Raw genomic sequence first — 14,183 nt, 5'->3', positions numbered from 1 at the left:
TCATATTTTGCCGGTGGAAATGTGAAATGACACAAGACCTATGCAGGGGAGTCTAATGACATGTAATAAATTACATATGCATTTACCCTTTGATCTATGATTCCCAGTTCTAAAAATCTCTTCTGAAGATATTCTGGCCAAAAAATACACACATACAAACTAATCCACCGTAGAAATATTTGTAATGGCAAGAGAGAGGAAATAACACATATGCCCATCACAGGGAAACGTGTGTAAAACTGCAGTATGATCATACAGTGGAGTACTATGCAGCTGGAAAAAGGAAATGTGGACCATCTTTACATAATGCTATGCAATGATCTCCAAGACAAACTATTACATAAAATAAGGTAGCATATAGTATGTATTTTGTTATGCCATTTATCCAAGAAGTTAGAAGGAGATATGAATGAATACCTATTTTAAAAAATAATAAAAGTATAAACCAAAAAAGATTTTTTTATTTTTATTTTTTTATTTATTTACTTATTTTAAAGATTTTATTTATTTATTTTCACACACAGAGAGAGAGATAGCGAGAGCAGGAACACAAGCAGAGGGAGTGGGAGAGGGAGAAGCAGGCTCCCCGTTGAGCAGGGAGCCCAATGTGGGGCTCAATCCCAGGACCCTGGGATCAAGACCTGAACCGAAGGCAGACGCTTAACGGCTGAGCCACCCAGGCGCCCCACCAAAAAAGATTTTTAAAAAAGGTTATAGAAGGAGGGTGAAAGAGGGTGGACAGGTCAGTAATAGAAGCCAGGCTTCTTTGAATATTCCTGGTTTTATAAATTTGAATTGAGAAATATGCAGTATAAGCTGAAGCTGGCTTGTACTGGTGCTTGATAAATGTTCAGGTATTTTGTGAGTCACTTGTCTTTACCTTGGTAGCCTGAAACTGGCCACAGTAGGAGGAATTACATCATGGATATCAGCAAACATAGCTCCCGACCTCCAAGCCAGTTGTGAAACATTTATCAGCATACACTGGAAACAAGTATTTTAGGAAAGTATAAAACAAAATTAAATTTAAAAAAAGAACATTTCTAAAAATTGAAAGCAAGATGAAACAAATAAACCTAACACTGAATTGAGTGGGTAGCATTATGGCTGTTTTGACTCAAAAGCATGGTAATTTGACTATATAGCTCTAGTAGAAATACTAAAAGAACTGCAGAAATAATTTTAAACTATTTTCAATATTGTGGTGTGAATGTTGGAATTGTTACTGAGAAATTGTGAGTGTTATGGAACAAAGCAAGTGAGTAACTCTGTTACTGTCATGAGAATTGGGAATTTTAGTATAGTTTAATATACTGGTCAGTATATTGCTGACCAAAGACAGGGAAAAAATCTGAGCAATAACAGTAATAACTATCATGGATTTTAAACACATAAAATACGTTTAAATCCATGAGTTTATAATGACTCTCAAACACCTCACAGGGTCACCTCTGGAGGATGCTAGGAAAATAAGCTTATTAGGCTGCACATTGATAAAGGCAATTCTCCTGTTTTTTCTATGTACTTCAAGGTAACCAAGTAGTTAATGAAGGAGTGTTTATAGAAGTATTCTAGCTAATAAACACAGGAAGAATGATAGAATTCAAATACTACCATTCTGTAACCTCCAATGAAATAATGAATCTAGGTAATGATCAATGCCTAGCAACACCACAAAACAAAAGACAACCAGCAATGAAGGGCCTCCTGATTGAAATGTACCACATACCACGGTCTATAAAGAAGTGTACTTGCGGGCGCCTGGGTGGCTCAGTTGGTTAAGCGACTACCTTCGGCTCAGGTCATGATCCTGGAGTCCCAGGATCGAGTCCCACATCGGGCTCCCTGCTCGGCGGGGAGTCTGCTTCTCCCTCTCCCGCTCCCCCCTCTTGTGCTCTCTCTCTCTCAAATAAATAAATAAAATCTTTAAAAAAAAAAAAAAGAAGTGTACTTGCTAAAAAAGTATTTGTGTGTACATCTCAAACCTGAAGGAGATCAAGCCTCTAGATCTAACTACCAATCTACAGGAAATATAGGGTACAGAAAAGTATTTTAAGTGACAACAAAATCCAAATTGTGGGAAATTGTACAGAACAGATGACCCAGTTTTTCAACAAACTGCAAAGGAAATAAAAAGACATGGAGAGAAAACATTAACAGGAACATATAAATTATGGACAATCCATGAACTTAATTTGAACAAACAGTAAATCAATCAATAAAAACATTCGAATATGTTATGTACATATATACACATACTGTACATACGTGGGTATATCTCTCTATATGTTTATGTGTATATACGTGTGCACTGACATACATATGCATGTATGTATGTGTTACATATGCATGTACGTGCGTGTACATATATTAAGATAACTGGGAAAATCTGAACGTGGACTAAAGGATTTGATAATATTAAGAAATGGCTAATTTTTTAGGTATGATGAAGATTTTGTTTTAGAGAAAAATGACTCATTTTCTGGAGAAGTATACTGAATATTCATAGGTGAACTGGGATACTATGTATTTGTCCACAATTTTTTTAAAGATTTTATTTATTAGAGAGAGAGTGAGCGAGACAGCAAAAGAGAGAGAGCATGAGCAGGGAAGGGAGGGAGGGGCAGAGGGAGAGGGAGAAGCAGACTCCCTGCTGTGCATGGGGCTGGATCTTAGGACCCCTGGGATCATGACCTGAGCCGAAGGCAGACGCTCAACTGACTGAGCCACCCAGGCGCCCCTATTTGTCCACAATTTGACGTATGGCGAATGGAGGGATTAAGTGGCAGGGAGTTGAGATTAGTTTAAATTGGGCGGGGGGTACCTAGCACTCACTGTAACTAATCTCTATTTCTGTATAAGACTAAAATTTTCCACAATAAAGTTAAAAAGTATATGCACAAAAATGACAAAAAACTATGTAGCTAATATTAACAAGGTGGTTATAGAACAATACCAGACCAAGACATTCCAACTTAGGAGTCCACTGTGATCACCTGAAGAGCTTTTTCACAATATAATCTCGGAACTACCATTATATCACCGAACCTCGAAGACTGAAGGAACCGTGTCATGTCCCTTAAAGACTGCGGACCACTGTTCAAACCCAGTAAAGGTGGGGGCTGCACATTATTCACCCACTTTTTATATCCATGCTGGATACATAAGAGGTACTCAAAAAATATTTGGTGAATTAATGACTAACCCTTGGTAGTGAAAATGAATAGGCAAGCTTAGAGCAGCTAAATGCTAAATGTGCAAAAAACATTCATATTTGATATTATAAAAATGCACTTAGGTTACTGAGTTTAGAGAGCATGGCTTTCTGTTTTAAATGGAATGGGTTTTCATCATAAAGCCACAGACTAGTCACTTCAAACAGCTACAAGTAAGCTCCCAGAATAAAAATAGTTTTAAATACACAATTGGGTGGGGTGTGGCTAGCAAATATTCTGATTCTACAATCTGCTTTGGACAAGACAGTACTTCTTATGTGACTAACAAAGCAAATAGCAGTCAGATTCCCTGTGCTGAAATAAGTATACTATTTGCAGAAAGGGTTGAATGTCCAAGCCTTATCCAACAAAGACACCACATTTTCCAAAGTTAAAGGGGAATATAGATCGACAAATACCCACATGTATTTACATATCCCCAAAAGAAGGCATATGACCACCTGGTATGGACTTTGTCTCTAATAAGTACTAAACAGAGCCAAGCCCGCTGTCTCACCATGGGGAACAGCAAAACACCTCAAACACAAGAATTCTCTAATTTTAAAGCTGGGAGGAGCTTAGAAACCTAGCCCAACCTTTTCATTGTCTAACAGACACCTAGAGAGTTTGAGGTGAGAAGCCCGGAAAACAGCTTGAGTAGCCACAGATGAACAAATGGTCTACACAGGTGCACAGCACGAAGAGCTGAGAATTAATCTTCTGTACTTCCACATGAATGCTATCTAACAGGGTAACAGTCTCAATTATAAATAAATGTGTGTGTGTGTGTGTGTGTATCCATACAGACATACAAAAATACTAGAATATGTACTTGTAATAATTCCTTAAAACAAATTCAAAACAAAAACCCCCAAATTCTACAGCCTAGCCTTCAAGAGCATCCATGTAACCTCACCTACTTTTTCACAGTCTTATCCAAATGAACCACAAGTAGATGGAAGGCAGCCATTTCTCTTACTCATCTTTTGAGGTATCTTAAAGACATAGTAGAGCACATATAATAATTACAAAAGCTGTTCCATAGACATTCTCCAAGTGATGAAAGAATGATGAGAATATAAATTTTCAAATTCTCCTGTTAATCTGAACTGATATAAAGGTCATATTTCATATGTATCTATGAATATTATATAGAGACATATAGGACAGTGTAGATTTTTAAACATGGCAACCAATGAAAGGTTTAAATGGGAGAGTTAGGAGAAAGGCAGTCAGTGAAGGGAGCTATCCATTTACCCTTCTATAAAGGCTCAGTCTAAAAAATACAGAAAATTATATGTAGGAGAGGAGAAAGGGACAAGAAAAAGAACAAACCTTTATTCCATCCATTGGTCAAACACTAAATTATTTCAATTATCAGTCAGTCCTGAAACCATTCTACTTTAATTCTGCAGAGGTTTTAAAAATGTTGTTATTTATGCCTGTTACGGAATTTTCCTTCTCACCTACTTAACCTGTACAGTTGATTTCACTTAGCTCCAAAACAATGAAATTAAATAAGATACAAAATTTGGTCTCTCAATGTCCTGTTTGTATTAGATTTTTTAGGATCCTGAAAACTGACTTTAAGAGTCCCCTAATATTGTTAAAGAGAATTCTAAGTGTTGAAAATGACAATGATAATGTTTACTTTCATCTTTGGGGGAAAAATGTTTCTAACTGGGCTGAATCAAGATTCCTGAAGGAAATTGTAAGGTAAGCCACTGATATTTTTAAAAAGCTGAAAGCAAAGTTTGAGGAATTTTTTTCTTCTGAAATGAACACAACAATCTCATCAGACATGGTATGACATTATCATGTCTTAAGGCTTTTGCCATCTCTACTACAACTCTAAAGTAAAATCCAAAATTAAGCAATAAAACCTGAAGCTATTTACTGAACATATTGTGTTATAAATAAAGAGTCCAAATCCTTCAGGATAGTTATACTGCTAACTCTACTATCAAATTCATGGACGTCTTGCCTCTGTTTGAAAACTAAAATATTTAATATGTAAAAATTAAAGTAGATATTAACATATTTAAAATTTCTCTTATTAACTTACATTAAAATCCTAAGGACTTACATTAAATCCTAAGATACAAAACAACATACCTACATTTTAATTGTTTTTCTCAAGCTCAAAAGTAAGTAAGAATTGGAGTAAGCTATCTGCATAAAAATTTAGGAACATTAACGGACACACTGAGGGCCTTATGTCATAATTGAAGAATTTAGAGGATGGTTTAAATCCACACACACCCCTCCAAAAGACTTCCTCTCCTACTTTTATATACTACCAAATATTTTCAACCAAATAACACAAGAATGTGCTTTCAAAAATACAAAGGTCGTATTATCATCCCATCATGAACCAACCTAAATATCTGAGTAGTAACTTCTAAAATAAAAACTCAGAAAAGATGGTACATGGTTAAAACTATTAATATATATTTAAGACAAAGAGTTTATTTTTCAGCAAGAAAACAAGGAAAGAGAGCCCAACCTGATCTTGTATGCCTGCCCAATAGAACTTTCCACTATAATTAGTACTCTCCACTTCTCGGGGGGAGGAGCTTAAACTCAGGGGAACTTCATGAAGTAAGGGAGAAAGAGTATAAATACTGCAGGACAGCTCTGGAGAAGGTACCAGTGTGCAGACACTGCTCACCTGGACACAGGAGGGCTCAGAAAAGCTGCCAAGAAACCACCTCCAGGAACTTCTGGCATCCAGGTAAGTCTATGACCTGATGCTCTGGTGGACTTCCATGTTAGCCTGTTTAGAAACGAGCCTCGATAAATTAACTATTTGTTTTTTTTCACTAAAAAAAAAGTGACTTTCCACTAAAGTGTACTCAGAAAGTTTAATCCTTAGCAGTCTCTATAAAAAGACAGTCCTAATAAAACCATATTTGTAAAAGTATGTCCTATTTAGTTTATTTTGAAATTACTGGATATTTCAACCTATGTTAAAGACCTTGAATTATTAATACAGGCATCTAATTCTGGTTTCTATATTTCTTCTTTAAAAATCACTTCAGTTTTACTTGATTGCTTGAATGTGGTTTCCACTAACAACTTAAGTCATATATTCATATAACTAAAAATTTCTAATTCCAGTTTATGGAATATATTAAAAACAGGATAAGGTAAAAAAGGTAGTTAACAAAATAAAGAATTCATGTGTCCAACACCAGACAAATAAAACAGGTCAGTAACAGGAAGTTATTCTTTTCTGTTTTTCAGAAGCCATCTGAGAACATGTTGCCACAAACAGCCCTTTTGCTGCTAATGTCCTTGAACCTGGTTCATGGAGAATTTTATGCTGAGCGATACCAAACACCTACAGGCATAAAAGGTCCCCCACCCAACCCCAGGACACAGTTCTTCATTCCCTATGCCATAAAGAGTAAAGGTAAACTTTATATATTTTGCTGTATTAACCAACTGGTTGTTGCTTTCTACAATCTTAATGATCTCTTGAACAAAATGCTTTTAACTCTATTTGGTGTTTAATTATCTTCAAACTCCCGAATTTGTCCAAAATATTAAAACAAAATGATTGATGGAAAAAAGCAGGTCTATTCAAGAACATTAATATCCTTTACACAGTGAGTAGAGTAGAAAGATGTACCTGAAGGATATTAAGAACTCTTAGGTGTGGAAAGTTTTTCCCTCAAATGGCGCTTCTGCACAAAAAACTAACCATAATGTAGAAATATGAATCCAAAACAAATTAATCAAGTTTAAAAATGTCTTAACGAGAAATAACTGCCAATTATACAAAGAGAGTAGCAGGTTTAGGTATCTAAATACTTAACCATCATTTACTTGTACAACCAATTCGGCTAGCCCACCAATATATACAAAACTGAGTCTTAACTATCAAATGAAATCTAACGCTTTTCCACGCAATTTAACAGGCAAACGAGGTGGCAATTTTCCTAACTACTTAGACATTTTTGTAGGGGTTAGTAGTCAAGTACAAAGACTTAACTGCCATGTACTAACTGTGGGGCCGCAAGTAAGTTACTTACCCTCTCTGTGCCTTAATTTCCTCATCCGGAAAAGTAGCAGCAGTGATCTCAAAGAGCTGTTAGGAAGTTTGAGTTACCCGCTGTAAAGTACTTGAGTATTAGCTGTATTACCACACCTTACGCTGTGGTATTACTGGGGCGGTGGGTAGCTTTAGATACGTTTTAGCTTTGTTCCTGAATCTCTTCCCTAGCTGTTCAGCTTTCTCAGATATTATGAAGAGAAGTGAGAAAATGCATGCACACTACTAAGAGATCCTCAAAGAAGGGCAATTATTAGGTTTCACATTCACTAATTCCACGGAATGACATCTGGCACGCACTGCCTGAAAAACACCTACTGAATTAAACTGCATCATCTGAACTAATTGTAGGATTCAAATTTCCTTTCCTTAGTATTTTTCATTATAGTTACCTATTTTACCTTGCAAATAATGCTAAGGATATTTGCCGGAAACTGTACAAATGATGCTTTTGGAGATGACCATTTTCAGCAAATTAAACTTACAGGATTGTCTTCTTAAAAAGAAAGATGAAATTTATTTATTTATTTATTTTAAAGATTTTATTTATTTATTTGAGAGAGAGAATGAGATAGAGAGAGAGAGCACGAGAGCGGGGAGGGTCAGAGGGAGAAGCAGACTCCCTGCTGAGCAGGGAGCCCGATGTGGGACTTGATCCCGGGACTCCAGGATCATGACCTGAGCCGAAGGCAGTCGCTTAACCAACTGAGCCACCCAGGCGCCCAGAAACATGAAATTTAAAACATTTCATGAAAGGAAGCTTAATGTTTAAAAATAAATGCACAGGTGCATCACAAAAACTCTTGAATGTCTCAAAATACAGATAAAATACGAGGAGGAGAAAAGTTATGAAAGAATAAAAGGTAAGGAAACCTGCTTCTTCCCTTGAAGCAATGAATGGCAAGGTGAAATGTTAGGACATGTATCACTGGGTATATTCTCTATGATCACAAATTCAGGCTTTTTATATTTTACCATACAGTCTTGAGTTTAAAATCAAATGCACCACTTATGGAGGGTTAAAAATATTTCTATTTTCCCACCTTACTGTACTGCGTCATCCTGGCTATTTCTGCAGAATAAATGAAAAAATATATCTTACTAACAAATGAAAAACTTAGAAGCTGCATTTTAACTGCTAAACCCACTACAGTTTCTACTTGATAATACAAGGTGGAAACTCAAGCACATTACCATTCACTGGCAGGCACTAATGCACTAAAAGGAAGACAAAAGCCCACAATCTATACACGTGTAACATTAGGTTGATAACAGAAATACAAAGAGTGCCTATGTAATTCCTGGGCCCATCTGTTCACCACAGGCTCAAAGAGGGCTCAGCCAAAACACACCAAATTATACTGCAAAGGAATGCAGAGCTGGTGGCCCCATGAGTGCCATATTCTGACATGATCAACCACTATTTTGGTTTCTGGACTTTCAGAAACTTTTCTGCTGGGCAATCATTTTTCCTTGAGCATGGTATCACCCTAATCTTTCATTTTTTTTAATTGGCAAGCAACAAACAGGGGCTATCCCCCAAAGACAACAGAACTCACATTCTTTCTTACATTAAGAGGTAGAGGACCTATGAGGGCAACATTCCAAGTGACTGAGATCACCCTGTCCTTGGACTTCCAGTCTCAAATGGTGCTCTATGGAGTCATTTTCTTTTCTTTCTTAAAAGATTTCATTTATTTACTTTAGAGAGAGAAAGAGAGAGTGTAAGGGCGGGGCGGGGGGAGAGACGGAAAGAATCCCAAGCCAACTCCAAGCTGAGTGTAGAGCTCGATCTAACGACCCTGAGATCACGATCTGAGCTGAAACCAAGAGTCGGATGCTTAACTGACTGAGCCACCCAGGTACCCCCACTATGTAGTCATTTTCAGTAAGACTGTTTTTCCTCCCTATTTTAACAGTTAAACAGATTTCCAACCAGACTAAGATAGTCATTTTTAGTATGGATATGACCTTTAGGAGATTCAGAATAAGATTCTGAAGCAAACCCATTCAATCTAATATAGTTTGTATTTGAAAAAAAGTGCTATTTTCTATTTATTCGTCTATTCTATTTGTAATACATTACATCCGTTTATATTTATAGACATTATACTGTACGTACACTAAAAAGTCAATCTATCAATGATATGAGTATATGGAGATCTTTTCCATAAATTAATTTTTCTCATAGTCTTCTTCCTGATGTCATCTTCTGAAAATCCATGAGTGAATAAAGCTCCAGACATTTAAATATTTGCAAAATGAAATATAACTCTAATTAGTACAAAATATAAATATCCAAGTCTAAAATAATGTTCCTATTTTAGCGTATCTACTTTAATGATTCTACTGTGTATTTTATATTTCATTTGTTACCAAATGTATTTCAAATATCAGGAATACCCAAGAGAATAATATTAGCAACTACTACTGGCTTACTACATCTTGCATGCCAGTTAATATGAAAGATTTTTAAAAATATCATAATGTACCAGCAATTGATAATTAATGTGAACCATACCCATAAGCATATGTTTTCAAAGGCAATTTATAATTCATTTAATATTAATTCCAATTTACTCTTCATTCTGATTTCTAAAGCCATTAAAAATTTAGGTAAAGTTTAAGTATATTAATTAGTCACTTTTGTACAAAAAAGATGTGGCTCAAAAGTCACAGCCATAAGTCATTCTCAGGATTTTGACCAAACCATTCAATAACTATGCCATTTGCTAAATCTACCATAACTACAAACCATTTTCCAGTAGTAAAAGAATCTAAATAGTATGCACAGGCATTCTATCTATCTTCCTAAAGATTTATTAAACACAAAATTATTTTAATACAAATTTTACAAATAGACATTTAAATCATACCCAATTATTACCATTTTTGCTAGCTATTGAAGAATTTCTCTGAGAAAGAAAAGAGTATTTTATTTTATTTTTTAAAGATTTTATTTATTTATTTGACAGAGACAGCAAGAGAGGGAACACAGCAGGGGGAGTGGGAGAGGGAGAAGCAGGCCTCCCACGGAGCAGGGAGCCTGATGTGGGGCTCGATTCCAGGACCCTGGGATCATGATTTGAGCCAAAGGCAGACGCTTAATGACTGAGCCACCCAGGCGCCCTGAAAAGAGTATTTTATAATAGATATTTATGATGATTGCTGCCTAAAGATTCTCTGATATGGTAATATTTCCCCAGTTATATATCTTAATACCAGAATGCTCTGTTAAATCCCACCTTTGTATGACTAAAACCAAATCCCTGGACACCTCTTATCACAGGGACATTTGTTTTACTCCCTTCATGACTGAAGCTCTTATAAGATGCATCCTGTGCTTCCCCATACTTGTAGCCCAAGAGCCCTTTTCATGTCACAGGCAGTGAATAAACAATTTATGAACTGAATTCATAATATCAGTAGAAGTATTTGGTTCAAATGGACCCACAGCTCTGTGAAATCAACAATAACTGTGTGCATTAATCAAAGAAAACTTTAGATAAACATTTTAATACTATCTTATATACTCTGCCCACTGGATCTAATTCTCTAATTCTTTGTTTCAATGTTAAGTCAATGAAAGGAGGGTGTAGGAGCTCATGGTATGTACTGAGGGTGAAAAAAATACATCTAAGCTGCGTTCAGCAGGCTATGACAGATTTTCTCACTGATGTCTGATAGGATAGCTTTTGTGAGAGAAAGCTGTTATAGTTCTTAAATGTTTTCCCATTTATTCTGCATTTGTCTTTTTCTTCCTTTCTATCCAATACCTTTTTTCCCCTTTCCTCTCGAGGTAGATGATATTCCCAAAAGAAATGGGGTAAATACCCCACTGTACTCTTACTCTAGACAAATTCTTCAACCCCAGTTTATTTTCATGGATAATGAGGATGTACTGAAAGTATTATAGTAGCCATGGTCCATCCTCTCTGGCAGTGTTTCTAAATACAGCATAAAATGTATTATCCGAAACCATTAAAGACTAGTCTGCCAAAGTGGACTGACAGTGCAATATCATTACTAATCATCTCTCTCTCTGGGTGTGTCTATCGGGCATGTTTTTTAGGTGTATCAGTAAGAGGAGAGCAAGGTATTCCTGGTCCACCAGGCCCCGTTGGACCTCGAGGGCACCCAGGTCCATCTGGACCTCCAGGAAAACCAGGCCATGGAAGTCCCGGACCCCAAGGAGAGCCAGGGTTGCCCGGACCACCGGGACCATCGGCCCCTGGGAAGCCAGGTTTGCCAGGACTCCCAGGAAAACCAGGGGAGAAAGGACCATCTGGACCAAAAGGAGAAATTGGACCAACTGGTTTACCAGGACCACGGGGCCCACCAGGGCCACCCGGAATCCCTGGCCCAGCTGGAATTACTGTTACAGGAAAACCCGGACAACAAGGACCTACAGGAGCTCCAGGACCCAGGGGCTTTCCTGGAGAAAAGGGTGCACCGGGAGTCCCTGGTGTGCATGGACAGAAAGGGGAAGCAGGATATGGTGCTCCTGGACGCCCGGGTGAGAGGGGGCTTCCAGGCCCTCAGGGTCCCATGGGACCACCTGGCCCTCCTGGAGCGGGAAAAAGAGGTGAAAATGGGTTTCCAGGACAGCCAGGCATCAAAGGCGATCGGGGCTTTCCAGGAGAGAGGGGACCAGCTGGCCTGCCAGGTCCCCAAGGTCCTCCTGGGGAACGAGGACCAGAAGGCACTGGAAAGCCAGGAGCCACTGGAGCCCCAGGCCAGCCAGGGATTCCTGGGACGAAAGGTCACCCTGGGGCTCCAGGAATGGCTGGGCCCCCAGGGGCTCCTGGCTTTGGGAAACCAGGGTTGCCTGGCCTGAAAGGACAAAGAGGACCTATTGGCCTTCCAGGAAGTCCAGGTGCTAAAGGGGAACAAGGCCCAGCAGGTCATCCCGGGGAACCAGGTCTGACTGGACCCCCCGGAACTATGGGACCCCAAGGACCAAAAGGCATGGCAGGCAACCAAGGGATTCCAGGCCCTAAAGGTGAGACAGGGCCAGTGGGGCCTGCAGGACACCCTGGGGCTAAGGGAGAAAGGGGTTTGTCTGGGTTAGATGGAAAACCAGGGTACCCGGGAGAACCAGGCAGCAGTGGTCCTAAGGGAAACCCAGGGTTACCAGGCCCAAAAGGGGACGCTGGAGTTCGAGGACCTCCTGGTCTCCCAGGCCCTGTGGGCCCAGCAGGAGTGAAGGGAATGCCTGGACCCAATGGTGAGACTGGTCCAAGAGGTGCCCCTGGAATACCAGGAACCAGAGGCCCCACTGGGCCACCGGGCATTCCAGGATTCCCTGGATCTAAAGGGGATCCAGGAACTCCAGGTCCTCCTGGCCCAGCGGGCGTAGCAATGAAGGGGCTCAATGGTCCCACCGGGCCACCAGGGCCTCCGGGTCCGAGGGGCCACACTGGACAGCCCGGCCTCCCAGGTCCCCCAGGCCCCCCAGGCCCCCCAGGCCAAGCAGCCCCGTCTGAGGGTTTTATAAAGGCAGACCAAAGGCCTTTTGTTAGTGCCAACCAGGGAGTCACAGGAATGCCTATGTCTGCTTTCACTGTCATTCTCTCCAAAGCTTACCCAGCTGTAGGCATTCCCATCCCATTTGATAAGATTTTGTATAACAGGCAACAGCATTATGACCCAAGAACTGGAATCTTCACCTGCAGGATACCAGGAACGTACTATTTCTCCTACCACGTGCATGTGAAAGGGACCCATGTTTGGGTGGGCCTGTATAAGAACGGCACCCCTGTAATGTACACCTATGACGAATACGCCAAAGGCTACCTGGATCAGGCTTCGGGGAGCGCCATACTTGATCTCACGGAGAACGACCAGGTGTGGCTCCAGCTGCCCAACACTGGGTCGAACGGGCTGTACTCCTCTGAGTATGTCCACTCCTCTCTCTCGGGGTTCTTGGTGGCACCAGTGTGAGCATATTGCCGACGAGCTAATGTAAGTCTGCTTGAAAAGGCATTCCCCAACTCCACCGCGCCCCACAAAGTGCATATGGAGGTGGGCCAAAAAAACGTGACCAATTTCAATTTTCCAAACACGGATTTGAGCTTTCAGACCAAGCAGTTCTCCCCCCGAAAAAGTGAGCAGCAGTAGTAACAACAGGTGAAGACTCTCTTGAATTTCTAGTCAGCAGTCCTAAGGCTCCTTAAAGTTTTCTGTGAACTCCTTCAGTATTTAAAAATTTCACCCTGAAAGTCCTACTGGGCTAAAAAAATGATCACAAAGAAACCCTGAAATGTGACATTAAATCACGTTAAATTTGATTTCAGAAATTCAGCATTTAAAAAAAAAATAAGCCTCTTTCTACTGATTAACAGGAGAACTTCTAGGAAACATTCAGAGGGTATCATGTCTTTCTAGAACTCAAACACTTGAATATTCAAATTTAAAAGGCACTGTATGCCCTAAGATCTTTCTCATGGTGCATTACTCGAAGGCTTACATGGCCCCTTTGTCAAGATCTATTCAAATGTACAGGTGTACATCAACTTCCTACAGTTCTAATAAAAAACCAAAGGATGATGTTAAAATCTGAAATGCAAGGTGCTTTAGCCACGAACATTTTCAAACTTTTCTGTGACTGCAGAAAAGCTTTCTATATACCCTTCACAACTTGGAAATGGCTGTCTAACCTAGTTTATTTATTTAACACAAGTGTGGTTAATTTGATTTAATTCCATATTGAGTCTTACAGATTATGATTTTGTGGGTTTACAGATTATTGCCATATGGACCTTGAGCCTCCCACTCTAGTGAAATTATAGTTAACGTCAAGGGTTTCAAAATCTGGCTAGAAATGAAAAGACGTTATTTATTTATGCTCTGTACTGTATTTTTATATTGCTGCTTAAAACTTTTAAGCTGTGCCTCACTTATTAAAGCAT

At 39.3% G+C, this 14,183-nt stretch overlaps 2 protein-coding genes across 2 annotated transcripts in view; one reads left to right on the top strand and one right to left on the bottom strand.

Moving 5' to 3' along the window:
- NT5DC1 (5'-nucleotidase domain containing 1) overlaps positions 1 to 14,183 on the bottom strand; it is a 145,637-nt gene that overhangs the window by 113,935 nt on the left and 17,519 nt on the right. The window lies entirely within an intron of this gene.
- On the top strand, positions 6,472 to 13,527 carry COL10A1 (collagen type X alpha 1 chain). Its single transcript, XM_034990337.1, has 2 exons — positions 6,472 to 6,630; positions 11,345 to 13,527. Exons 1-2 carry the CDS (start codon positions 6,477 to 6,479, stop codon positions 13,213 to 13,215), a joined length of 2,025 nt encoding a protein of 674 aa, XP_034846228.1. The 5' UTR covers positions 6,472 to 6,476; the 3' UTR covers positions 13,216 to 13,527.

The sequence above is a fragment of the Mirounga leonina genome, unplaced genomic scaffold (assembly GCF_011800145.1).
Source record: "Mirounga leonina isolate KUSES-001 unplaced genomic scaffold, KU_Mleo_1.0 Mir_53, whole genome shotgun sequence".
NCBI lineage: Eukaryota > Metazoa > Chordata > Mammalia > Carnivora > Phocidae > Mirounga > Mirounga leonina.
The sequence above is the reverse complement of the archived record's forward strand: the minus strand, read 5'-3'. Positions and strand labels throughout refer to the sequence as shown.

Coding starts and splice junctions, on each gene's coding strand:
- COL10A1 (XM_034990337.1), top strand. CDS start 6,477: ATGTTGCCACAAACAGCCCTTTTGCTGCTAATGTCCTTGAACCTGGTT. Junction 6,631..11,344: donor CTATGCCATAAAGAGTAAAG/GTAAACTTTATA, acceptor CATGTTTTTTAG/GTGTATCAGTAAGAGGAGAG.